General features: G+C 39.1%; 1 protein-coding gene across 7 annotated transcripts in view; it reads left to right on the top strand.

Moving 5' to 3' along the window:
- Positions 1-24,552, top strand: part of PRDM15 (PR/SET domain 15) — a 48,177-nt gene extending 23,625 nt beyond the window's left edge. For 3 of the 7 annotated variants that reach the window (XM_058185511.1, XM_058185508.1, XM_058185512.1), the window contains exons 12-24: positions 1,725-1,892; positions 4,541-4,635; positions 7,602-7,733; positions 9,059-9,193; positions 10,075-10,238; positions 11,183-11,262; positions 12,190-12,309; positions 15,407-15,538; positions 16,489-16,575; positions 17,102-17,277; positions 18,096-18,173; positions 19,308-19,517; positions 21,163-24,551. In XM_058185511.1, coding sequence (XP_058041494.1) covers positions 1,725-1,892; positions 4,541-4,635; positions 7,602-7,733; positions 9,059-9,193; positions 10,075-10,238; positions 11,183-11,262; positions 12,190-12,309; positions 15,407-15,538; positions 16,489-16,575; positions 17,102-17,277; positions 18,096-18,173; positions 19,308-19,517; positions 21,163-21,639 — 2,054 coding nt within the window. In that variant the 3' untranslated portion in view covers positions 21,640-24,551. Of the gene's footprint in view, positions 1-1,724; positions 1,893-4,540; positions 4,636-7,601; positions 7,734-9,058; positions 9,194-10,074; positions 10,239-11,182; positions 11,263-12,189; positions 12,310-15,406; positions 15,539-16,488; positions 16,576-17,101; positions 17,278-18,095; positions 18,174-18,784; positions 19,264-19,307; positions 19,518-21,162 lie in introns of those variants that run through there. The other 4 variants (XM_058185510.1, XM_058185509.1, XM_058185513.1 and 1 more) reach the window with 4 other exon arrangements.
- The last annotated feature ends 3,364 nt before the right edge of the window (positions 24,553-27,916 follow it).

The following is a 27,916-nucleotide window of genomic DNA, read 5'->3' as shown; positions in this document are numbered from 1 at the left end:
ATGAGTGAGGATCATGGATCATTAAGTGAGCACCTCCTTATGGGGAGGGGCAGATTTACCAAAGCCACTAGCAACTTTCCTTTCTGGCTTCCCCATTGACTTTGCTTGTAGGAAGCCAGCAGGGAAGGTAGAATGGTTGTAAATGCAAGCTGTCTGCCAAGCACCAGATTGCGATCATGTGTCTGTGGTTGTACCAGGATGGCCAGAACTTTGAGGCCCAGTCATTGCCACCACTCATTCAATGCTGCATAAATTTCAGTGGTTGCTGAACAAGTATGCTGCCCCATTCAGTCACACACACAACTAACTGTGGTTTAGGTGAGTTTATTAATGTTCCCCAGCAATTCCCTTCACTAAGACTCAGAGCCGTCCCAATTAAGTCCAGCCACAAGCAGGCCAAGATTATTCCACAAAGCAATGGCCCAATAGTCCCTAAAGCATTTGAAAGTTGCTCAAACAGATAACTCCACCAAACAAACTTAAATCCACCAGGCAAAATTTAAATCCACATATGAGAGCTCACTTAGCAAGAAAAATGTCGGAGTCTCCAAGGCGCAATTCCAAACACCATGTCAATCCAGGGTGAAGCAGGAATCATGACCATCAAACAGACAGCTAGGAAACCAATACACTGTTCCTAGCAACGCCTCCCTGTGTATGCTGTGATAGCCAGCTTTCTGGTATAGCCCATAAAGAGGGGCGGGGCCTTCTCCTCTCGAGTAGTTTGGCTGACCTCTATTGCTCCTGCCTTTTCTCTGCCCTGCATGTTTTCGGATCAGGTGCAGAAGGCAGTTCCTCCTCCTCTTCGCTTGACTATCTGCCACTGCAAGCTTTCCCTATCTGAAGCCTCCTCCAATTCTCTTTCAGTCAGCTGTTCAGAGACATTAATCAGCTCAGTTCCTGATATACCAGGAATGGGCTCATCCTCTCTTGAGCTGACCTCTAAAGAGGAATCTGTGGAATCGTCCAAGGAAGATGTCACAAGTGTTTGTTAACCAAGGGCTAATTGTGTGTCTTAATTTTCATAGCCAGCTAAAATGTGAATAATTTACAGATAATTTCATCCAAGTGAGATTTCAGATTATATTTTATTGGTTATATCCTCGTTCTGTCTTTTTTTTACTAGCTGAATTATATGTTGTGCTATTGTTTTCTTTAATTTTTAAATTTTAAAGTTTTAAATTTAAAGTTTAATCACTTTGAATCTGGTAGTTTTATAGCATAAGACAGAGAAAGCTGCTTCCTCTGTTTTAGAAATTGCTCCTGTAAATGTGTACAGGTAGTCCTCAACTTACAATAGTTCATTTAATGACCAAAGTTACAACGACACTGAAAAGTGACTTATGGCCATTTTTCACATTTCTGACCATTGCAGAATCCCCATGGTCACATGATCAAAATTCAGATGCTTGGCAGCTGACTCATATTTATGATGGTTGTAGTGTCCCAGGGTCATGTGATCACCTTTTGCAATCTCCTGACAAGCAAAGTCAATGGGGAAGCCAGATTCACATAACAATACTGTTATTAACTTAACAACTGCAGTGATGCACTTAAAAACTGTGGCAGGAAAGGTTGTAAAACAGGGCAAATCTCACTTAACAAATGTCTCACTTGGCAACAGAAATTTTGGGTTCAATTGTGCTTGTAAGTCGAGGACTACCTATGTGATTTTTTAAATCATATAAATTACATTTAGAATTGTTAATCTCCTTTTCTTTCAGATGATAAGACATTTCAGTGTGAGATGTGTTTCAGATTCTTTTCTACAAACAGTAATCTTTCAAAACATAAAAAGAAACATGGGGACAAAAAATTTGCCTGTGAGATTTGCAATAAACTATTCTACCGAAAGGATGTGATGTTGGATCATCAGAGGCGGCATCTGGAAGGTAGGTACATTTGTGATTAATGTCTTCTTGGATCTTGTGCTTGAGTCTGTGATTGGGACTTTCAGTACTCAAGTTGTCAATTCGGTTGACAACTTGTTGTGTCTTGTCCGCTCTCACCGCAGCCGGGGTCTGCTTATCTGCTCCCGAACACGGAGGAATGTATGCTTCCCGGCCCCAGTTCTGGCTCCATGCCCAGACAAGCTGCAGAGGAGGGGGCACCTCCCGGTCCCAGCCCTGACTCCATGCCCAAGCAGGCTGCAGAGGAGGGAGCATCCCCCGGCCCCAGCCCTGGCTCCATGCCCAGGCAAACGGAGCAGCTAGACCCCTCCCCCTCCTCCACAGCATGTGAGCCTGAGGAAAGTTTACTTCCAACAGCTGATTGGAGTGACCCTCGCATCAGAAGATTGGATAGGCGGAGGCAACAGAAGGAAGGGAGGGGCAGGCCTTAATGAGTGCTGAGTCATGGAGCCACACCCCATGGCCTATATAAAGGATCTGCTTTCTGGCAGTCTCTGAGTCAGGCAAAGTCGAACTTATCTTGCTGAAGTCACTTACTGGTCTCCTGCCTGCTCTGAGGACTTTGCTAGGACTTTGGGCAGAGCTGCAGAGGCAAGCCTGATTCGGATTTCCCTGACCCGGCCGTCAGCGGAGGAGTGGGACACGACACAAGGTCTCAATGGCATGGCTGACTACGAAACAGTCCTCACACTGCCTTGAGGGCTTTTTGAAGGTTTTCTTGTAGCCGGTGGGCTCCGAAGATGCGACTGTGGTGGGTAAGACAGCTTGGCAGACCCTTGACAGATGACCCCATTTGCCACAACGGCAGCAGATGGTGGTTTTAAACCTGCAATCAACTCTATTGTGGGTTCTGCCACAGCCAGAACAGTTGGGCTGAAGTGATCTGACCGGTGGAGCCCTCTTCTTCCTCCTCACGGTTTTGAGGCGGCTCACCTCTTCTTCCTCTTCCTCTTCCTCTTCCTCTTCCTCTTCTTCTACTGAGGTGTTGTCTTCCAACCCCTCATAGTGGACGGAGAGGTTTTTTTTCTTTTTGGTAGCCGGGTGTGTGAAATTGCCCACCGGCTACAAGAAAACCTTCAAAAAGCCCTCAAGCCAGTGTGAGGACTTTTGATGTTATAATTTATTACCTGTGATTGAACTTAGAAAGTTTTTGGGAAATTACTTTTTATTTTTGTTATGCTGGAAGCTTCCAAACTTACTTTTGTTTGTAACTTACAATGTGTTCCCATTGCTTCTTTAATAAGCATAGTGATGCTGAAATAAAATGTGCATATTCTCACACAGATGTTATGATTACACATTTGTATCATGACAGCTGATGTTAGCATGTGTGTTCCAACATTTGCATGATAAAACCACACGTTTTCATCTCTGCAGACATATATAATTTCTTTTTTTTTCTCATAAAAATCCTTAGGAAGGGCAAGACACATTAGCTTAAAAGTGTCCTAGCACAAGGATTCATCTGTTTGGAAACTCTTTCCAGGGAATTAGCTATCTTAGTAAAATAAGGATTTTATGGACTAGATTGAAGTCCAGTTAATCAGCTTCACAAAAGCTTGTGCTATGATAATTTCATAATTTGAAATGATTAGTCTTTAAGGCAACTAAAATATATCTTAGATGTCTGGAAACAAGTTTTTTCTTTTCTTGCCATTAAAGCCAGAGTACAATAATTTTTTGAATGCTAACAGAAAGGAGCAAAATGCTTATTACAAGGCACCATTTTGCTTCTGTTACACATTATTTCTATAGCCATTCTGGGTGTGTCTTGGGAATCACATCATGTTCTCCCATGCTGGAAAAGTCCCTATATAGTTTTTTGTATTGCTGTATAACAAGTGACTGTGAAATTAAGTCAGAAGGGAGCTACTTTTCTGCTGAAATCAGTGTTTGAAATAAACCAATTAAAGTTGCACTTTAAAAGGATTTGATATGGACATAACCCTTGTTTACAACATATTGTTTACAATTTGTTCTCCTGGGTAAAAGCTTAGATTATTATCTTCTACTTATTCTGAAAGTTATAACCAAAAGGGGAAAACAGAAAATCTGATAATAAATTTTCAGAATGATTTAAGTGTTTATTACTATTTTAGCTTCTATAATAAAGGTGTAATCCTTGCTTTAGCCAAGAGTGTTTTTCAGTACATGAGTAATTGTGCAAGTAATTTGTTGTCCTAATATATAGAGTAATGACAATCCAGATCAAGGTGGGCAATTGATTCTCCTCCAACAAATGAAGAACTGCAGTTTATAATCTCTTACCACTGGCTTCTTTGGATAAAGTTGCTGGAAGTTGTGTTCAAATCAGGAAGATAATAGCTTCTGTTGAGCTAGGAAGTTCTATAGGAATTGAACCAATGCACTGCAGTGAATAGAGTCAGAATTGTGTGCGACAGACAAAAATTAAACCATGTCATTTCAGCACATAGTCTTGGGTAAGGCTTTATTTCTCAGTCTAGTTTAGCTGTGAATTAGCACAGCTAAATCAATTATGTAGAGTGCGTTATTTTGTTATTGTTATGCCTTTTATTGTTTGGATCACATTAGTAATATATAGACTGTTAAAGAGAAAAGTAGAAATCATGGTTCTGTGTTCTTCTCTTGGTGGGAATTGTTACTTTAAGGAGTGAGACGGGTTAAAAGAGAAGAATTTGAGCACAATGCAGAGAATATGGTTCGCTACAAGAAAGAACCTTCCAGATGCCCAGTGTGTGGAAAGGTAGGATTTCCCATTGACCATAATTAGTGTGTGTGTGTGTTTGTGTGTGTGTTTGTGAGTGGGTGGGTAGATTTTAGAGATATGTTCATGCAAGGGAGTACAACAGCTTTGTTACACTGAGTCCCTTGGGAGATAGGGCGGTATATAAATACGATTAAATAAATTAAATAAATAAATAAATAAATAAATACACTGATTCAGTATTTATGATCATTAAAAGCCATATGACAACTGGACAAAAATCCTGCTAAACAGCATAACCAATGAATCCATGGGTTTAGTGCATACTTCAGACAAGTTAATTATTGTTTTTTATTATCCTGCTTTTATTATTTTTATAAATAACTCAAAGTGATGAATGTATACTCCTTCCTCCTATTTTTCCCACAACAACAGCCCTGTGATGTGAATTGGGCTGAGAGAGTCATTAGGTCAGTTTTCATGCCTAAGATGGAACTAGAACTCATGGCTCCAAAAGTTTCTAGTCTGATATTTTAAAAAACTAGACCAAATTGTGTTACCTTGGCCAACTCCCTCAACTTGTTGTCCAGGTGTTGTCCAGGTGTTTTGGAGAATATCACTCATCATCCATTGCAAAAATGTTTGTGCAGCGGTTAGACGTGAAGTATAAAACATTTGAAAAGCTATTCTGGGATATCTGGAATGTCTGACTGCCAATTTTATACTGAGTAGGCTCCCTCAGATTTTTTGCCTTTTGAGAGTCATAGTCAAAATGATAGAAGAGACTTTGGGGAAGAGATCGACACTCTTTTCTCTTCTCCAAATGCCCTACTGAAGAGAAGGGCTTTGAGAGTTCTTCAGAAATTTAAAAATTATTCCAAAGAAGTGACGCCATTACCAAGAAGACCTTTAAAGTGTTTTCTCTGCTTCATCTTATTGGACAGGCAGATTCGGTTTAGAGAAGTAACTCATGAATCATCCAGGCATTGAGCTGTATAGGCTTTTAAAGGTTAAAACTTAAAATCTTGAATTGTACACAGAAATTCATTGGCAACCATGCAGTTCCTATAGTTAAGGTGTCACATAGGCAAACCTCGGTTCATCCTTTACTTCCTGGGCTGCCACATGCTGAAACAACTTTTAACTAATAAAGCAAGTTGCAGAAAACAAAACATGAGGTGACAATTTACCATAAGCAAAATCTTTTCTTCTAGGATTGGTCACAACTGGTACACCAGATGTAGTTGTGCAAGAGCCTCTTGGCCTTAGATTCCACCTACTATTCTAGTCTGAGCCATGTGTCCAAGAACTCCCGGATTGCAAACTATCTCCATCTGAGGGAGTTCTACCAGGGGTGAAATGCTCCCGGTTTGGACTGGATCAGCTGATCTGGTAGCAATGGTGGTGAGTGGTAAGCATTATTTTACAACCTATTTGGCTGAATAGATTGTAAAAGAATGCTTTTAAAAGATTAAAAAGGCTCTGATGATTACAGCTGAGCCGCGTGATCGTCAGAGCCTTTTTTTAAAGCATTTACAACCTATTAGAATAGAATAGAATTTTTTATTCGCCAAGACTGATTGGACACACAAGGAATTTGTCTTGGCGCATATGCTCTCAGTGTACATAAAAGAAAAGATACGTTCATCAAGAATCATAAGGTTCACTTAATGATAGTTTTAGAGTACAAATAAGCAATCGGGAAACAATATCAATATGAATCGTAAGGATGCAAGCAACAAAGTTACAGTCATACAGTCATAAGTGGAAAGAGATTGGTGATGGGAATGATGAGAAGATTAATAGTAGTGCAGGTTCAGTAAATAGTTTGACAGTGTTGAGGGAATTATTTGTTTAGCAGAGTGATGCCTTCGGGAAAAAACTGTTCTTGTGTCTAGTTGTTCTGGTGTGCAGTGCTCTGTAGCGTCGTTTTGAGGGTAGGAGTTGAAACAGTTTATGTCCAGGATGTGAAGGGTCTGTAAATATTTTCACAGTCCTCTTTTTGACTCGTGCAGTATACAGGTCCTCAATGGAAGGCAGGTTGGTAGTAATTGTTTTTTCTATAATTCTAATTATCCTCTGAAGTCGTGCGCCTCAGCTGTGATCATCGGAGCCTTTTTTTTAAATACTTTTGTAAAGCATTTTTTTACTACCTATTTGGCTGAATAGGTAGTAAAAAGTGCTTTTAAAAGGTTAAAAAAAGGCTCCGACGACGCGCGCCTCAGCTGATCACCCCCGTGTACACTGCTCTATTTACCTTCCTTTTGGCGTGCACTGCATGTGCGCGCACCTCGCATTTGGTGCGTGATGTGTACTGTGCATGCGTGTGCAGCACGCATTTGGCACACAGAGTGCATGTACAGCAACCGAACCGGTAGTAAACCGGTTCAGATTTCACCACTGAGTTCTACCTCTTCGAGATCTAAGGTATAGATTTAGACTATCTCCCACATTGTTTCCAAAGCCACTCCCATATTCCTGAGATTAATCTTAGGCCTGTTTCTCCATCAGATCCCAACAGCTTCTGAGCATCAAGGATTAACTACCCTACGTCTTAGCCCAGGATGGTGATAAACAGCAGAGTATCATCTATTCATTCTTTGCTCTTGGTTGTCAGTTGCTGCATGTAATATTAAATAGTAGCAGGGAAAGGAGCAAGATTTATGGTACCTCACAGCAGAGCACCCAAGGAGTCTACCTTCCATTATCTCTTTGGGGTCACCTGTAAAGACTGTCCAGAAACTACAGGTGATCCTGAAGTGTAGTGCCTTATTGCTAGTAGGTGTAGTGCTTGTAGTACCAATGTCACATCACAATAGTTTGTTTTGATAAAACCCATTAGTGTATGTTTTGAGTTATTACTATTTGTATTGTATTTAAGATAAATAAGGAGATAGATTTTATTAAATCAGTTCTGCTGAATTTTTGGTAACAATGTATAAATGAAATCATTGAAATGAATTGAGAAAATGTGAATAATTTTTATCAATATTTTTTGTCTCCAGATTTTTTCGTGCAGGAGTAATATGAATAAGCATCTTTTGACCCACGGAGATAAGAAATATACATGTGAGATTTGTGGCCGTAAATTTTTCAGAGTCGATGTTCTGAGAGATCATATTCATGTTCATTTTAAGGTACAATATTTAGCTGTGTGTAATAGTTTTATGCAAGGCTGAAGCTCAGCAGGAGTAGGAAGAATTTCCTCAGAAATACTGAGGAAACCTTGAAAGTGGGAATGCTTGAATGACCAGTGCCTGAACTGTTTAACCACAGATGAAATTGCAAATTGGGAGAAGGTTCCTCCCAAAAGTAGTTTTTAGAAGCTTATAAAAACCATCAAACCAGAACTCCACAGAAAACTGTTACACAGTAATCACACTGCAACAGAAAAACTGTCTCTTTGCTTTAGCCTCCAATCCTACTGAAAGTGTGAGACTTGCAGTAGTTTCTCCCTGCTAGATATAATTGGTTGGTCTGAAGTGGGTTGGAGAAGGCTAGCCTGAAGACGCCCAACTAGGAAGGACTTTATAGGTCAAAGTCAGCACCTTCCATTGGCAACCAATGTAGAATCTGCAAAACTGGTGTTCTGTGCTTGTAATATGAAAGCATGTGGACTACTGCATTTTGAACCAGCTGCAACCCAAATAGAGCACACTACTTTAGTCCAGCTGGAGACTAGGATGCTGATGTATCAGCACAAATTCTAACTTGCTAGGGTTCAACTTCAGTCTGTTCTCTCCCATCCAGACCCTGACAGCCTCCAAGCACCAGGAAAGAGAGAACATGATCTCCCCCATGGCCCAGGGTGAGGATGCACAGCTGAGTATCATCAACATATTGATGATACCACACTCCAAAAGATCGCATGACATGTCCCAGCAGCTTGATACAGATGTTTGTTTATTTATTTACCTATCCCAGTTTATGTTGAAAATCTGGGGAGAGTCTTCGGAGAAGGGTGGGATATAAATTCAAATTTTAAAAAAATAAGACTGATCCTGCCGCATCTCACAAGTCAGGAACTAATAGGCCAATCTTTACTCTCCCACCAATACAGATTGGCCCAGAATCTCCCACTAAAGAAAATAGCTCCAACTCCCAACCCTTGCAGGGGATCCAAAAAGATACCATAGTCAATCTGTATAAAAGTCAATGAGAGATCTAAGGATTATCTCATCCAGGTCCTGAGACAGGTCATCCAGGAGAATGACCAAGCTGTCTCCATCCCCAAACCAGGCCTAAACCATGATTAAAAAGGGCCCAAATAATCTGCTTTCCCTAGGATAACTATAATTTAACATCGGAGAGAAGCTTAGCAACAGGAGAAAAATATATGATGCAACAAAACATGTAAGCTGTTTTTTCAGAGGTTTTATGAAAACATCACAGAGTAATTACAGTAGCATCAGCTTCTTTTTGAGTTGGATAAGACATTTCATTTGAACTATCCTCTATACAGGACATAGCAATAATGGATGACCATCAGAGAGAAGAATTTATTGGCAAAATTGGAATCTCTTCAGAAGAAAATGATGACAACTCAGATGGAAGTGTAGATTCTGAGCCCCACAAGTATAGCTGCAAAAGGTGCCAGGTAGTTTTACTCCTTTCAACATTTTGGGGTGGGATTGGCTGAAAGTGCCATGAAAAATGTTGAAGATAGTGAAAAAATATTCCAACATATTTCCTGATCCAGAGGTCTCTACGGTATGTTTTATTGAACACATAGATTTCTTGCACATGCAAGCTTTTGCTTTTCAGTAATGATAGGATGCAAAAAGGATACATTTTGCCTCAATTGAAATAAAAAGATGTACTGTAAACAAGAAATTTTTATACATGTATTGTCATCGTTGAATTAAGATATTATTGAAATCTTTGTATCTGGTGGCAGGACAACAGATTTGGCCAGTAAACACTCTTAGTGTAGATCATAGGTTCTCTAACAGAACTCTAAATTGTTTTTCAAATATAAATAGATTGTGAATAGTTTAAACCAAATGTCAACTATATTACTAAAAATGCATTATTTTAAAAAGGCATGTTCACAAATCAACAGCAATCCACTCTTAAATATAGTCTTCATTTAATGTCTCTAATTGGGACCAGAATTTCTGTCACTAAACAAAGTTGTTGTTAGACAAAATGTTGCATGATCGTATTGTCATTGCAACAGCCATAAGTTTGAGGACTGGTCATGACTACCATTTGTTTAGGGCCATCATAACTTTGAATGGCCATCAAATGAATGGTGATTAAGAGCAGACTATTTACATATATTATTTCATATCCATTATACTTTCTGCAATATTTTTAATATGTATTTTTGTGGAAAATTTTTTGCAACAACACAAAAAACAAACTAAACAATTTAGACATTAGAGTGTTTTTTTATCATAGTTATTAATATTCATAGCTGTTAAATGATACATATCTCCTTCAGTGTTGTGCATTCACTGCTGTTTCATTTTTCAGTTAACATTTGGCCGAGGTAAAGAGTACTTGAAACACATCATGGAAATTCACAAAGAGAAAGGTTATGGTTGTAGCATCTGCAACAGGCGCTTTGCTTTGAAGGCAACTTACCATGCTCATATGGTCATACATCGGGAGAACTTACCAGACCCCAATGTGCAAAAGTAAGCAAAAAAAAAAAAAATCTAATAGAGCTAAATTAAATGCACTCTTTAACAGCTTTGCTTGGGTGAGTGTTGCATGCAAGTAGTTTCATAAACTTAATGGTGAAACTTCAGCAAGCTAAAGTAAGGGACTGTAAAACTGGCCCGGTTTTATTTTTACTGAAAGTTATTTATTTATCGCTCAAAAAGAATTTTGCAAATGTGCTGTCCTGTTAGCATCAGTTTCCTTGTCACAGAAGAGGATATTGTTTGAAAGGTAGTCTTATCAATAGGAGAGCCAGTTTGGTGTAGTGGTTAAGGCAACAGACCAAAAACCAGGAGACTGTGAGTCCTAGTCCATCCTTAAGCAGGAAGCCAACTGGCTGCCATTGAGCCAGCCACTCTCTCTCAGTCCTAAAAAAACAAGCTATGGCAAGCCACTTCTCAAAGCTTGCCAAGAAAACTGCAGGGACTAATTCAGAGTCAACATTGACTAGAAGGCATTAAAAAACAATAGCAGCAAAATAAATTTGAAAATGCTTCTTCATTTGATTCTGTCAAGACATTGTGACTAGAGTATGCCTCAAAAATAGCCTTGGAAAATATCTCTGTGCAGGGAAGGAAAAAAGAATGAGAAACAGCAGCAGACACTTCCAGGGCAGGAATCCATGGAGGAACTATATTTTGAGAGTGCCAAGCCAGCCCTTTTCATGTCAACATCTTGCTAGATGTAGTGGTGTTAGAACTCCCAAAGGACATGTGGTGGAAAATATGGGAATTGAGGTCCCTTTAAATAATATGTTAAAGAAGGCTGAGCTAGATAGGGAAATTTACTGAAATGCACAGTTCCAAGTGGTATAGTTATAGCCATGGTATAGTTATAATCAGGTCTTACCAATATTTATTTTCAAATAAAAAATTATCCTTAAAAAATCTTAGAAGATGATCCTTATTTCCCATTTTAGATATATTCATCCGTGTGAAATCTGTGGAAGAATTTTTAACAGCATAGGAAATTTAGAACGACATAAACTTATTCATACAGGTAAACTCATTCTATTTCTTCTTTCTGATAAATATAAATAAATAAATCTATAATTCTATAAATAAATCCTATAGTTGGGAAAAGCCAATGAGTATTGATTTTTTAAAAAATTGAAACTCTTCCAAATACCTACATTTTGCTGGTATGGATTAGAAGGATATTTATACATTAGACAAAGCTCATGCAAATTATAAAAGGGGGCAGTTCAGTCTTTGCTGAATATTTTATTTTAAAGTGGTAATGTCCACATTTGTTGCTTTTGTTCTGTTCAAGTCATCCTTGCAAGGTGGAGTGTACGTGTGGGTGGGTGGGTGGTTCACAACAGTCCAGAGCAGGGGTCTGCAAATTTGGCTCTTTTAAGAGCTGGCTGAGGAACTCTGGGAGTTGAAGTCCACAAGTCCACAAGTTGAAGTCCACAAGTCTTAAAAGAGCCAAGTTTGCAGACCCCTGGTCCAGAGGAAAAACTGCTGTAGCTGGACAACGGAATAGAATTGGCTTTCCCTTCTCTAACTCCTGTTTTAGTTGGATATGCCATCTGGATTCCATCCAGAATAGAAACCTGTGGTAGTCATTTTTCTGCCCTCAAACTTAGTATATTCAACATTTTAAAATATCTTATTATTTGCTTTAGTCATTCTGATACTGTATTTTTTAATCTCTCCTTCCTCCCCCTCTCATAACAAGTATTCTTTTACTTTCACTTGTATCTTGCCACACCTTAAAATTCTTTCTTGTGTTCAGTTCTGTAACTAAATAAAGGATACTTAGATTTCCTTGTATTTGCCTCTGCCTTATTTCACATAATTTTTTTCAATCTTTTTTCTGGGGGAATAGGAAGGATTTTGGTTTTTTTTAATTTAAGGGGACATTTTTGTTGGTTTTCTTTTTATTATTAAAGAAATTAAAAAATATGATTTTTTTGTGAAGGGGTGAAAAGTCATGCTTGTGAACAATGTGGCAAGTCATTTGCAAGGAAGGACATGTTAAAAGAACACATGAGAGTCCATGATAACATCCGAGAATATCTATGTGCAGAATGTGGTAAAGGTACGGTATCTTATCTGTAAGACATGAAAATATGTATTTCCATGGCTATTTAATTTTTTTTTTCACAAAATACTAAAATCGAGCATTTAATTTTAAATGAAAATGTGATCTTATAGTGTGATATCCTGCTTCATTTCTGTTGGGTTTCTATGTAGTGTCCTAAGCACATTCTTATTGATTCTGAAATGGAGTAAGATATTATACCTGCTGATATTGATGCATTCTTGATTCAGGTCTGCTCTTAATGGAATCTCAGCCACAGAGTTGGCCTTAGCATTAGGCAGAGTTAGATAGCCACTTAAGAAAGCTGATATGAGGTATGTGCCAGCTATTAATCATAACAATTAATGTCATTGTAGACATACAAGAAAGGAAGCTGTTCCTGTTCCAGGAACAAACTCCCAAAATAGGAAGAGAATCATAGTATTCAAAAGACTGTCCCTTATAAAACTGGCAAGTTTGCAGGCCATGATTATTATAGTTTTGGACATGTTCTCACTGACCTGTCTCTACTGCAGATTGCAGATAGCTCCCTCTCCTGTTTCAGGATCAGACTAGCAGAACCCACTTGTGTGTAATGATGCCCAATAAGATAATTTAAATCCTGTGCTGGTGGTTAGTCCCAGTCAGTCTGACACAGAAATGCCACTCAGGAAGAATAGAAGATGGCCATAAATGCCAGTCTAAAAGTATGGGCAGCTCACTTACAAAACAGGACTCAGCATAGAGCATAGCCTCATTATGAATCATCTGGTCATCTAACTAGACTGAACAGCAGTACCACTAATCCTAAAATTGGACTTGGGCCAGGTGAAAAAGTACCTCCAACTGGTGTAAAATGGCAAAATTATAATTAGAACCATTGAAATAGTTAGGATGAATCCAGTTGAAGGGCCTTCAGTGTCCATATCAGTGAAATATACAAAAGGCATTGCTTACCACATCTCCAGATTGGCTAAATCACCAGCATCTGTTGCAGTGTCCATCTGATTTTCATGAAACCTCAACAAAACAGCAACGTCCCTCTCACCTTGGCCATGACAGTCCCAGAGCAAGAGGGGATTGTTATGTTTTTGATGCTCTGGGCAAAAGGATGACTCTAGCCCATTCTCACCCTTTTTAGTGCTCTCCGTGGTACAACATAAATTAAACTGCTTGAGGCATTGTAATTATACTTATTTTGAATTCACTCCAGTACAGTAGTACCGTATTTTTTGGACTATAAGACACACTGGCGATAAGACGCACCTTCGTTTTTGGGGAGGAAAATAAGAAGCTGATTGGCGGGTGGATCGGCCTCCTGGAATACCCCCAATCAGCTGTTCTCAGAGGGGAATTTTAGAAAAAGGTTCGTTGGTTGTGAGCTCTGCAGCTTGTTTTTATTTTCAGCCTCAAACCTCTGTTTCAGAGGATTTTTTTCTGAAACTCCATTTCAGTTTCAGAGGCTTTTTTCAGTCTCTGAAACCTCCGTTTGAGAGGCTGGGCGGGGCTACATTCGGAGTATAAAACGCACCCAGATTTTCACCCTCTTTTTTGCGGAGGGGGGGAGGTGCGTCTTATACTCTGAAAAATACGGTATTTACTACTCCTATTTTTCTTAGCAAATCTGATAATTGAGATTTTTAAAAATCTGTTTGTAATGTATTATGTCTATTGTGTGTTATGTTATAAGCCACTTGGAGTCATACATTGAAGAGACATAAAAGCATTTGTCATGCTTATATACATACTGTATAATGAGCTTACATGGATCTTACAGTTTCAGCAGTCAAGATCATCTTGAGTAACCAGTCACTTGGTACATCTTTGAATGGTGCTACAAAAGGAAAGAAATTTGTGGTACTAACAGAGGTCCTTAAGTGCCCCCTGCACATTCTTTCCTAGAAATCAGCCCACTGAAAGTCCTAATTTAATCTTTGACACTGGAAAAGTTGGGGAACTGTCAGAGGGATATATGTATATCTCTACAAACAGGAAATCAGGAGAGTTGAAGTTCCCACTCAACAATTTACAGATAGGTTAGAAAATACAGAGGGACATGGTGGCTCAGGGGCTAGGACGTTGAGCTTGTCAATCAAAAGGTCGGCAGCTCAATGGTTCGAATCCCTAGTGCTGCCATATAATGGGGTGAGCTCCCGTTACTTGTCCCAGCTTCTGCCAACCTAGCAGTTTCGAAAGCACATAAAAATGCAAGTAGAAAAAATAGGGACCACCTTTGGTGGGAAGATAACAGCGTTCCGTGCACCTTTGGCGTTGAGTCATGCCAGCTACATGACCACAGAGACGTCTTCGGACAGCGCTGGCTCTTCGGTTTTGAAACGGAAATGACCTTAGAGTCCCCTTAGAGTCGGCAATGACTAGCACGTATGTGCGAGGGGAACCTTTACCTTTACCTTTAGAAAATACATTATCACAGCCAGCAAAATGCCACATCCCATTTTCTGTAGAAAGGCAACTGCATCAGGAGCCTTGTTGGCTGTTAATACTTACAAAGTAACTCTGGGTTAAAATCACTTTTGTAAAACATTGTAAAATAGATTAGTTTGTGTCTTCAGACTCCGATTTTGGCTGCATTGGGTTACAGAGTGCTATAAATTACATGTATCCCATGAATATTGCTCTGAAGGTCTCTTTCTTGCCAGCTTCAGCTGCAGTGAATGAGAACAGCAATTGCATATTATGGAATACCTTTTTGCCTTCAGAAGATCAGCAGTCCCACACTATTTAGAAGAGGAAATAGATTAAGACCAGGTGGCCCAAGGATAGAGATAAGTCTAACTGCTGTTTCTCTTGCATGTTTTTGAATGAAGAGACACAGTAGGGTATAGTGGTTAAAGTGTTTGATCAGGGAAGCCTAGGGTCAAATCCAACCTCAACTGTAGAATCTCGGGAGATAACTTCAGGACAGTCACTTATTCTTAGCCTAACCTACTTCCCAGGATTGTTCTGGGGAAAAACTGGAGGAGAGGGTGCTATGTAGGCTACCCTGAGCTCTTGGAGGAAGGCAATATATAAATGTAACAATAAATAAAATATAACCAAATGAGCTTAATATGGCTTGCCCGCCATGTTTTAGCATAGAGTTTATTCCTTGCAGGAATGAAAACAAAGCATGCATTGCGACACCACATGAAGCTGCATAAAGGGATAAAGGAGTACGAATGTATGGAATGCCATCGGAAATTTGCACAGAAAGTCAACATGCTTAAACATTATAAAAGGCACACAGGTGAGCCCCATTGATAGGTGTTTCGTGGACCCTGCAGAGAATGAGTCAAATTGCCTGGAAGTTGTTGGGCTTTAAATTAAAATGATATCAGTTCATTTTTATGGCAATTATACTCCAGGTATCTTCAGGAGTAAATAGTACAACTGTATACACAGACAGTTGTTTTTAGGAAATGTCCAAAGAGTTTGAACTGCTATATTTTTGACATGGCTACAGAGAGAGAGAGGGAGAGAGAGTGAGTAAAGATCATGGTTAACATTCTTTACCAAATTTAATTTTACCTAACATATTTTATCTTTCTGGAAATAAATATTTTTACTTTCCACTAGAACATCAGTAAAGTGATGCACTGAAATATACATAATATATTCACACCAAAACACAACAAACAACAAAAACAATAAAAGCCAGTTTAAAGCAATACATTTTAGCATATTTGCTAAACTCCAGAGAGTAGATTGAAAGAAGTAAAAAAAGGCTTGGTAACATAAATGGAAGAACTGATTACAAAAAGCTGAAGGATATTTGGATTTTTGAAACAAGTAAGAGAATCCTCCCCCCACCCCCACCCAAGATTTTCTCCCCTGCCAACAGAACATGGTCTGTTCTTTCTTTGTAGAAAGAGATCCAGTCTAAAAAGACAGACTACTTATCAGCAGAAATCATACCTTACAAAGTTGAACTTTGGGTTTGTTGTCCTTAATCATGCTAAATTCAACATTGCCACTTCAGTCTAATAAACCAATAAACAAGCAAAAGCAAGCTGTCATCGGTATGGTATTGAGAGCAGCTTATCCCGGGTCCCAAACAATCTTTTTTTCCAGAACTCTTATTTCTGTTGGATTCTTTTAATGCTAAAGAAAGGCATATTGTTGTTACGTACAATTTTATATTTGATGTACAGCTCTGTAAGAAACATTGTTTTGGTACTTACCATGGTTTCTAATTAGCAGGGATCAAAGATTTCATGTGTGAACTCTGCGGGAAGACCTTTAGTGAGAGGAACACAATGGAAACCCATAAACTAATTCACACAGGTAAATGTTAGAATATTAATCCTAAAATAAAAATAGGCCTTCCTCATCACTTACATTGTTCTGCCTTTTTTAATTCTATATTAATCAATTAATAAATAACTGCCTGCTTCACACATTATTGTAATGTATTTTCTATAATGCCTACATTCCTTCTTCCCTGAACTGATACTTCTGAGAAGTATTGTATTACAATGTTCTGCTTTGCTGTTGATTGTTCTTTATAGGATTCCTGCAAGTTTAGCCCCCAAACATCAGGCAAATGCCAAGTTGAGGAAGCTGTTCTGCTCCAAAAATGAGGAACCCGCAGTCTTCCAGATGGTGTTAAATTAATATTCCCAAGATAACTAATCAGTGCCATACTAAACTGAAGCTGCTAGGATTTATAATTCAGAATAGTTCACAGAGGTTCCCTGTTCCATTTTTTCACCATAAACTCATTAAACAGTGCTAAAATTAAAGTCCTCAGAAATTGAGTATTAAGAAGTGTGATTACATATTAATAAAAAATGTTTTGTTTTACTAATAGTGGGGAAGCAATGGACATGCTCAGTGTGTGATAAAAAGTATGTAACAGATTACATGCTTCAAAAGCATATCCAGCTGACTCATGATAAAGTAGAAGCTCAGAATTGTCAACTCTGTGGGACAAAAGTTTCTACTAGAGCTTCAATGAGTCGTCACATGAGAAGAAAACACCCAGAGGTGAGTATAGTGGTAGATTAACAAGTCAGATTTTTTGTTGACTTCCTCTGAGACACATAAGAAATATAGACTCTTGTTCTGGGGCACTAATAGCTATCCAATAACTCGGGTCTCTTCAACCTTGGCAACTTTACCACTTGTGAACTTCAACTCCCAGAATTCCTCAGCCAGTATAAAGTCTCCCAAGTCCACAAGTGGCAAAGTTGCCAAGGTTGGAAAGCCCTGCAATAACTCACTTGTTTTTATGTGGTGCTTATTAAGATGCTTCTCATCTCGATAATGCAGTGTACTCTGCCCATAGTTAAAGACCACAGGGACCATGGTTTTTAATTTGGGAGAAATAGAAAGCACTAATTCCTAACATTAGCAAGTTAAAATAGAAACTCATCTTTTCCTAATATAGTGTTTAGGACTCCTTTGTCTAAATATTCTGGTATTTAAAATTATTTTGCATTTTTACAACCTTCATTCATAGGTTGGGACCAAAAGATGCAACAAGATGCAAAAGCATTACTTATAGTTCTATAGCCAGTTTGGAAGAAAACAATTCAGAGAGGAAAGGACCTCAAAAAGTCACTGTGTTAATCAGTGGAAAGACCCTTCCTTCTCTCTGTCTTTGCTACAGGACAATGGAATGGCTGTTAATGTTAGAACAAAGAAGAAATCATGGCTGTTGGTTTCAGTCGAAAAACAGACTTGGTCCTTTTTTTTCTATCTTTCCTGTGTCTCCACAGCATTCTTTCTTACTGAGTGACTATCCTTTCTACATAACTGCAAAATAATGTTGCTTTGGTTATTTGGTTATGTTTTATTTTCAGGTTCTTTCAGTTAGGATTGATGACTTGGAGCTGTCAGAGACCACAACTGTTGATGCTTCATCTATAGGAATTGTACAGGTAAGGTTCACGTGTGGTCAGATTAGATGCTGTGTTCAATCACATGTTTTCATATTGTATAATAAAGAAAAAGCCCATAGCTTGCAAAAAGAATTATCCAAGCATGCATGCTTGGGGGTTCTCAGGAGCTTAATCAGGAAACCTTTTCAGAATACAGATTTTTATCCTATGGATAGAGATTTTACAAACTCAGTAGCAAAAACAAAATTTATTTCTTTTATACTAGGCATACATTTGGTGTCATACATTTTACCATTCGTTGAATAAGAATACCTGTATATTGATGCAGCATATGTATCTAAATTAAGGTCAATGGATCTGAAATTTCTAGAGATATGGACTCTCATACTTCTCCAGTTTTAGATGAGAGACATCTTAGGCACTTCTTTGATTAGATACATATGGAGTTCAGTCACAAGAAAACCATAAATCTGTTACACTTTAAAGCTCAGCAGCGTTCTGTTACTTCATGGATTAGAGCATATTTACCATCTGCATTAAATATTTCCCTTGGTTAGCAGCTAAATAAATGCTAATTTAAACAAAAAATCTAAACATAAGGGTAGGAAATGCAAGAGGTGTCGTTTGTGATATTTTTATTTATTTCTTAGATTTATACTCCGCCTTCCCTGCGGGAGTTCAAGGCGACAGTCATAACACTCCCTCCAAATTTCCCCCACAACTACCACCACCCTGGAAGGTAGGCTGGGCTGGAAAAACTGAACAGCCCAAAGTCCCTCAGTGAGGCTCTATGACTGTGACTGAGGAGGGACTTGAAGCTGGGTTCTAATCCATCTCTTTAGCTACTACATCATATTGGCTCTCTTTCTATTAAAGTTCTATAATTATGTTTAATAGCTATTTCTATTCAGTCTCAAATATATATAAGATAGCTGAACACTATGATAATTTATAGCAGGGGTAGTTAGCCAGAATACAATTTAGTAAAAACTTTTGTGCTATTTTAGTATGGGCAATGTCTTGGTTGAGACCTAAACAAGTAGAATCAAAATTACTTATAATTTTCTAATCTTCCCATTTCAAATTAGAGTTTATCATGAAGTTCATTTATTGAAATAAAGTGCTGTAAATGAGAATGGTGATACTGAATTTCATCAAAATGTCTTCCTATAGCCAGATCTAGCTCTGGAACAAAGTGAATTACCAGAAGGGAAGCATACAAAGGCTCATAAACGAGGGCATAAACAGAAGCACAAACCTGGGGAAGAAGAGGAAACACAACTTCCTGAAGATTCTGCCTTCACTGAATATACAGAAAAAGAAGTGGAATTTACAGGAAATGTAGGAGATGAAACTAATTCAGCAGTGCAAAGCCTTCAACAGGCAAGTGCCACTTGCAAACCAAAAAATGGGATAGAAACTAAAAAATATGAGACTTGTATCAAATATGTTAACACGTAGCATTTACACAATGATGTTTAAGAATTTACAAATGGATTTGTAAATATGCTTATAAGTAAAAGAAAGGAAGGAGAAAATAATCAAAATAGTCACTCTCAAATGTCACTCTCAAATGCAGTAAGCCACATACTGGATTTGATATTCTGCTCAACTAGTTACTTATGTATTGAAATGGAAGATTTCTGTAATTCTGTTGCCACAGACATTCTCTCACTAGTCAGTTTTAGACTGCATTGCTTCTATCATGATGTTGGGGGAGGAGAGCCAGAATATCAGTGTCTTGCTGTGAGCAATTTTCATTCTTCTTTACAGACAAATGACGATTCATTTCGGATATCAGTATTGGGCTGAGTGTTGGAGAGGCAATTTATAAATATTTAAATTATCTATCTATCTATCTATCTATCTATCTATCTATCTATCTATCTATCTATCTATCTATCTATCTATCTATCTCCCTAACACTCAGCCCAATACTGATATTCAACTGAAATGAATCCAGTCATTTGTCTGTAATTTGCTTCTATGTCCAATTAAAGGTGCTGATTGTCACCTTTAAAGCCCTACATGGCCTGGGGCCAGATTATTTGAAAGATCAAGTTTTCCCAATCATATCTGACTGACCACAACAGGGAGGCAGGGAATGTTAAGCAAACCCATCTACTGGAATCAAGCAGAACCTTCTCCATGATGGCTCCCTCCCTGCAGAACATCATCCCTGAAGAAATAAGATTGGTCCTCACTTTGACACGCTTTTGAAAAGCCCTGAAGATGTGGTTCTGCCAACAGACCTGGGGACTCCAGGTTGATATGGAGTCCATCAAGTAGTTGGTCTGATTGTTACCACTGGGATTGGGGTTTATTGACTTTTGAATCATAGTTTTATTTTTGTAAACCACCCAGAGTCACTGTGAGTAGGGTTGTCATATAAATTTTCTTAAATTAAATTAAAAATAGTGCTGGTTTCATAAAATAAAGGAATCCAAAATTAAACAAGTCAAATTGAGGCTTTATATGATGTGTTAATACATTCTGTAACACTTACACTTAACTGTTAACACGGTTAATTAAAGCTAATGCCATATTGTCTTACAGCATAATTATAATTTTATGTAATACTTATAAAATTACCATTGACTCAGAAATAATCAGATCATTTTGGATGAGAAAATGTTTAAACTTCAGCTACAGACAGAAGAGAATTTGTGAAATAGGAAGATGATCCTGTTTCAATATATTAGCATTAGCATGAATTTTGCTTCATATTTTAATCATAACCTGACTGACTGAGTCTATTTATGAATTGCTTACATGATCAATACTTCCCAAGGAAATTTGTTTTAAATTTTCATTTTACTAGCATGAAGCATATTAAGTATTCAGTAATGCCTTTAGCCCTTAATGTGAGGATTAAGATCAGTCATAATCACATTTATCCAATTTTTTGGTTCAGCACTAGATTAAATTATTCTATTCTGTCATATAATATGGCTTATATTTCCAATTCTAATAACCACCTTGATAATTTCAGCCCTGTCAGTGCTAATTTTCGTCCTTCTTTTTTCAGGTGGTGGTGGCCCTTGGAGATCCAAATGTGTCAGCTCCTTCTAGCTCTGTTGGTTTGACCAATATTAGTGTTACTCCGATTACTACAGCTGCTGGAACCCAATTTACAAATCTACAACCTGTGGCTGTAGGTCACCTTGCCACACCTGAACGCCAATTGCAGCTAGACAATTCTATTCTCACAGTGACATTCGATACAGTTACTGGTTCTGCCATGTTGCATGGCAACCGCCAAAATGATATCCAGATACAGTCACAGCCTGAGGCAACCAACCCCCCATCAGTAGCTCATTTTATAAACCTAACAACTCTGGTGAACTCCATTGCTCCACTAGGGAGCCAAATATCAGAACAGCATCCCTTAACATGGAGGGCAGTGCCTCAAACTGATGTCTTACAGAGTCAGGCCCAGCCATCCCAACAGACAGGACAACAGCAAGTTCAACCTGAACAGCAGCAGCAAATGTACAGCTATTAACTTTTACTTGAAAGAAGACAACCAACCTCTGAATGGGTTTGCAGAAACCCTTTGGACACCAAACCTAAATCAATTGCTGGAAACCAAACATACAGGGAATAAAAGGCTTACACTATGAGATATATGCTGATGGACCTGGAAATGCCCGGAAATTCCAGGACCTGGAAATGCCAAGCCCTTGACAATTTCACACTCTTAGAGAAATCATTGCTACTTTAGCAAATTATGGGTACTGTTAATAAACTGCAGGAAATAGATATGAGGCAGGTTTTAGAAGAGTTGAGATCAATTAAGAAAGAGGTAGGGGTAAATGCAATTATACTGTTTTTAAAACAGTAGCAGAAGAAGAATGCAAAGCTAGGATATGCCTTCCTAGGGTGCAAGAGCCTAACTGAGCAAAAAAAAAATATTTTTTTTTAGTTTTGCTTTTGCTTCCATAGACCAATCCATTGCATTTAATGGAACAAAGTGGGTGGAAGTCGGGTGGGGATAGTCTGTGATGTGATATGTGCTTCGTTTCATGTATCATTTCCATTATACTGATGGATATATCACTCTACACATAAGACAACATGGTGTGTTACCTGAAATTAGATAGTCTAATGTTAAAGTAATATTTTATGGTCTCTTACCTAATAAAATTAAAACCTGAATCCATCTCATGATCTAAATCTGTAATGAGGTAATATATTTACAAAACTGCTTGCTAATTAAGTATAATGCTTATCTAATAGATGGAAAGCAGTTTCCCATTGAAATTGATTTGCCAGTTGATCATTAATTGACCAATTTGTCTGTTCTATCATGTCATAAATATTTGGGTCCGGGTGAGTGAAAGGTAATTTTTACATAATACCCTTCATATTTCATTCTGTGTTCCTGGCAGGTATTTGCAAATTGAGGGACCCTTTCTAAACTGACATCATATATCCACTTGTATCATTCTTAGCAACTGATAGGAGAGTTCTGTTTCTGGAATCAAAAATGCATAGCAGCTTACTACCCAGGTGCAAATTAGAGTATAATATCCATTGCAGGTGATACTGACCTCAAAGAGGTAGACTGAACAAATGCTAAAGAGAAATATTTGTCCTAAGCAAAACATGGAAGAAAATTCATGTTATCCACTCAACTTAAAGGGAACATTTCTGAACCTTTCATGCTGTATCCGCTTGACGTTGTTAAATGCAAGTTCAGTCGATATCATCTATGTATGCTCATTAAATAAAAGAGAGTAGCCCAATGGTTGATGGTGAAAAAAAATTGAATAAATCTTGCCTTTGCCTTTGTGAACAGTACTTTTTTCTAGGCAGGTAGTGAGGAACATATATTTAAACTATTGCCTATAAGTTGACCAATCATTTTCTTAAACCTGTTTCTGATAACAAATGGATTTTACTATTAACAAGGAATATTTTCTCACATAATATATTAAGTGCTTATTTTGTGGAGGATCTCTTCAGAATATTTTGTTGTTGTTGTTCAGAATACTTTTATTTATTTTGTTCCCTGTACCGAGCAGAAGTTAGACTTGATCCATGACTCCTTCTCAATAATTAGGAAAATATACATTTCATTAATTTTTCAATGGAAACTGGCTATCACAAAGTTTTATGTAACACCTTTCCAAAAAGTCTGAAAAAAGATGCAATGAAGCATCCTACATATGTATATAGTCCTAGGTCAGGGGATATGGGCAACAGTATGCTGGTTTGCAAGGTGGTCTCTATATTAGAGGTTTTAGCTTGCATAAATTAGGATAACCTTGAAAGCAGGGCTTTGGCTGAATTTATGGCATAGTGGTCAAAACGTTGCAGAATTAACCAGAACAGTTCTTAGTGCTAAAAGGAAATACTGTACATGGTACAAATGAAGATAGTAACCTAGGGTGCAGCTTTTCTATCTTACTTTAAAAATTACACAAATGCCTTAATTGATCAAGGTTACATTAAGTAGTGAAACTATTATCTGTAGGTCCCTAACTTACTCATTTCTTTCATTCTGCATAATATAAAATGGAATAGCACGATGGTATGTTTATGTACGAAGGGATGCGGTGGCTCAGTGGCTAAGAAGCTGAGCTTATCGATTGAAAGGTCAGCAGTTCAGCGGTTCAGATCCCTAGTGCCGCGTAATGGGGTGAGCTCCCATTACTTGTCCCAGCTTCTGCCCACCTAGCAGATCAAAAGCATGTAAAAAATGCAAGTAGAGAAATAGGGAATACCTTTGGTGGGAAGGTAACAGCATTCTGTGTGCCTTTGGCATTGAGTCATGCTGACCACAGAGATGTCTTCGGACAGTGCTGGCTCTTCGTCTTTGAAACGGAGAGGAGCACTGCCCACTAGAGTCGGAAACGGCTAGCATGTATATGCAAGGGAAACTTTTACCTTTACCTATGTTTATGTACACATGTATGCTACAATAAGGTTATGATGTAGCAGTGATAGTTGATAACAGAAACCAAAATACATGCCACAAGGCTTTTCCCTTCACAGGACAGTGAAAATCCCTAAGGTTAGGGTTAGGCATACATTATAAGTTACAATTTTGTCACCAAGCAAACTTCAACCAGATGCTATTTTAGAAGTCCTACATTTCATGAATGAGGGTTCTGCAAGTTACACCAAATTCTGATCTGATAACTGATTCATCAAGAAAATGAATTTGGTCACTTTTCAACTTTCATTTCCATTAGTTAAATAACAATTACTTAAGAAAATATTAAACCAAACTTATTTCAGCAACTATGAAGAGTGTATCAAAATTTGGAATGCATCATTGTATTCCCTAATGCATAATGTATCTGATCTGAAATTTATAGCCACTGGATATCAGCGAGCCATTCCTGTTCAACATCAGAGAGAAATGATTATCTCCATATTATTCATTTATAAAAATTCTGTCATAAAGTAATTCCAAGGAATCTTTTTTGGGGGGGGGGGGTCCAATATTGGAGGTTTTTGGTTGTTGTTTTTTTTATTCAAAAAGTTTTACAGAAAAAATTTTTTCCCCCTTTCCCCCACCTCCCCTCCCCCCTCCCTTAACAACCTCCCTCCCCCCTCGACTTCCCAGAACGAGCACAAGGTATAGTTAAAAATAAAACAAACATATGCTAAAAACAATTTCGTCCCAACTTAATTATACCCCTACAATCATCAATTCCTAACTTCCCCCGAAAACAATAAAAAATAATACATCATAATCATTCAAAAACAGTCTGATAACTCTTAGTCTGATATCTACTTTGAATATAGTCAATCCATTTTTTCCATTCCTTTAAGTATCTTTCTTGCGTATTATCTTTCAAAAAGGCTGATATCTTCGCCATCTCAGCCAAATTGGCAACTTTCAATATCCATTCTTCTATTGTAGGTACTTCTTTTTTCTTCCAGTATTGTCCTATTAGTAATCTTGCTGCTGTTATTAAATTTAAAATAAATTTAGTCTCAATTACTGTACAGTCCGTAATAATTCCCAACAAAAAAATTTGCGGCAGGAACTTTATCTTCTTTTTCAAAACATTTTGTAAAATCCACCAAATTTTTATCCAAAAGGCCTTTATATCCTTACAAGTCCACCAAATATGAAAATATGTAGCATCATCACAATTACATCTCCAACATTTTGCTTGCATATCTGGGTACATACACGATAATTTCTTAGGATCTAAGTGTCAGCCTCCACTCCAATCTTCATATGCTTTGGAATGATTATACCAGTAGATAGAATGTAAAATGTTTATTTCTGTATTATAAAACTCTTTAGGAAATGAGATGTATCATATCACCGTACAGGGTAAGGGAAAGGAGCCTATTAAGAGTGTCGGCTGACATAACAGGGGGGAGGGATGATTAGCGACTGAGTGTTATCAGCGCGCGTTTTTCTAACAGACACTGCATTCCTAAGATGACTGACATCTAGAGACCTGTGGAAGAAGATTACCACGAGGGGCTGAGAAGAAGCTGGCATTGGACCAAACCAGCCTGACCTCCTGGAGGAGGAGGGACAAATGGGGGGATATGATATGTTAGCCATATTTTGTCTCAGTTCCAACTTAGCTTGGCTGCTATCATGACTGTAAAAAGTAAAAGTACTTGTCTTTGTTCCAAATGAAGTCAAGGTGTATTCTTTCCTAATTATAGTCGGAGGTAGCCTGACATTAAGTTGGAACTCACATCATGTCTACCAACCAGGATTGCAATCGCAATACCGGGGGGGAAGAAAACCCAAATGTGATGGAAGGACTGCCGCCGGCTGAGCTGGGGGAGGCGTCCGGAGGAATTTTTGCTGACACTTTTAACCCTGAGCTGGAAGTTTGCAGAGCTCGGTGGATTGAGCAATTAAAGCTGGAAGAGGAAAGGTGGGAACCAAGTGCCGAAGAGTTTCAGCCTGGAGTAACAAAAGAAAAAAAAAGGGGGACGGTGAGACTTTCGGATTGGCAGGAAGAGAGAGAGATAAGAGACAAACGCCAGCTGGAGGAAGCATTTCGTCTTTTCCGTGAGGTGAAAGTAAGGCATGCTGTTCGCCAAAGGTATGAATCCCCTGTTCAGTCCTCCAAGGGGGGAGGAGAAGAGGAAGAAGAAATTACAAAGGGGCCAGTTAGGGGTGATTTCCAGGGCGGTGAGATTTCTGAAGAGCCGGGAACTCTCTCCCCAGAGGAAGCTGAATTGGATGGGGGCTGGGCGCCACCTGCTGACCAAGCAAGGCCGCGCAGGGGAAGGGAAAAGCCCAAAATTCCCCCCATATCAGAGAAATTTGATGGAAATGCGAAGGAATTGGGACTGTTCCTGGCGAAAGTGAATGACCACATGATAGACTGGGGGGAAGATTATTGGTCACAGGCAGCACAAGTGAGAGCTGTGACCCACAATTTGACCGGAAGAGCAGCTGCGTGGTATGTGTCGTTATATACCAACCACTCCCCCTTACTGCAAAACTACGAGCATTTTATGACTGCACTGAGGAGGAGGTTTGAGGACCCCCTGGCAGAGCAAAAGGCCAAAGGTCGTATGAAAACCATCAGGCAAGGGAGGAGACCGGTGGCTGATTATAACCAGGAGTTCAGTGATTTAGTTCCCTTGATGAGAGGGTGGTCGGAGGTGACCCTTGTGGACATTTTCAAAGATGGTCTGAATGGAGATCTCTACGAACTGTGTCGAGCCCGAGCCTCTCCAACTACGCTGTATGGCTGGTACACCCTGGCAGCAGAGATGGAAATCGAGCTAGTGAAGGACCGTGGCAGAAGACAGCGCACTGGAGGGCCATCCCTTGGCCGTTCTCCAGGAGGTACCTATAGGGACGCCCCTAGATTGGAGGGAGGAAGACCACGTTCGTCTGCGTGCTACAGATGTGGAAAAGAAGGCCACCGAGCAGCCGACTGTAGGGTTAAGTTGATACCAAGCGCGACCTCTGGTGGTGAGAAGGAACCAGTGAAACCAGCGGCTAAGGCGCGTAAACCGGCAAAAGTGGGGGAGGGCGTTGCCAAGAAGGGCACGCCCATCAAAGAGGATGGCGAAGCGTCGACCGATACTGACGACAGCAAAACCACATCAGAGTCCGATGAAGACCTTCTGGTGAGTTGGGCACGGGGCCCCTTGGACATTCCAGTCAATATACATGTACCCTCTTCGGGTAATAAGGGGGAACTGCTAGCACTACTCGATTCTGGATGCACTAGATGTATGGTCAGTCCCGAACTAGTAGAAAAAATGGAACTAAGATTGAGAACCCTAAGTAGGCCCATAGCGTTTGCCCAGTTGGATGGCTCTGTGGCAGGGGGAGGGCCCGCCCATTTCGTAACAGAACCCATAGAAATGATAATAGGAGACCACCGCGAAATTCTGAACTTCATAGTAGCCCCAGGAATGGACCAACCCCTGTTGCTAGGCCTGTCATGGTTGCGGAAATGGAACCCCCATATTAACTGGAGAACGGGAGTCCTACGTTTCCGTTCCAAAACATTAAAAGGGGAAAAGGGGGAACCCAAGAAGGGATCTACTGTGGCCATGCACCAGGATACGTTGGGGGCAATAATCGAACGGATAGACGGGGAGGAGAGAATACCCAAGGAATACTGGGACTTGCGAGAAGTCTTTAGTGAGAAAGCATCAGACGTACTTCCTCCCCATAGGCCTATTGACTGTGCCATAGACATCCTTCCGGGGGTAAAGCTTCCAAAACCAAAAGCTTATCCCATGACCCAAAAAGAATTGGGTGAGCTACGCAAATTCATAGACAAAAACCTTGAGCGAGGGTTTATCCAACCGGCTAGACCTCG

Source organism: Ahaetulla prasina, chromosome 5, assembly GCF_028640845.1.
Source record: "Ahaetulla prasina isolate Xishuangbanna chromosome 5, ASM2864084v1, whole genome shotgun sequence".
NCBI classification, from domain to species: Eukaryota; Metazoa; Chordata; class Lepidosauria; order Squamata; family Colubridae; genus Ahaetulla; species Ahaetulla prasina.
Note: the sequence above shows the minus strand (reverse complement) of the source record. Positions and strands in the feature narration are given on the sequence as shown.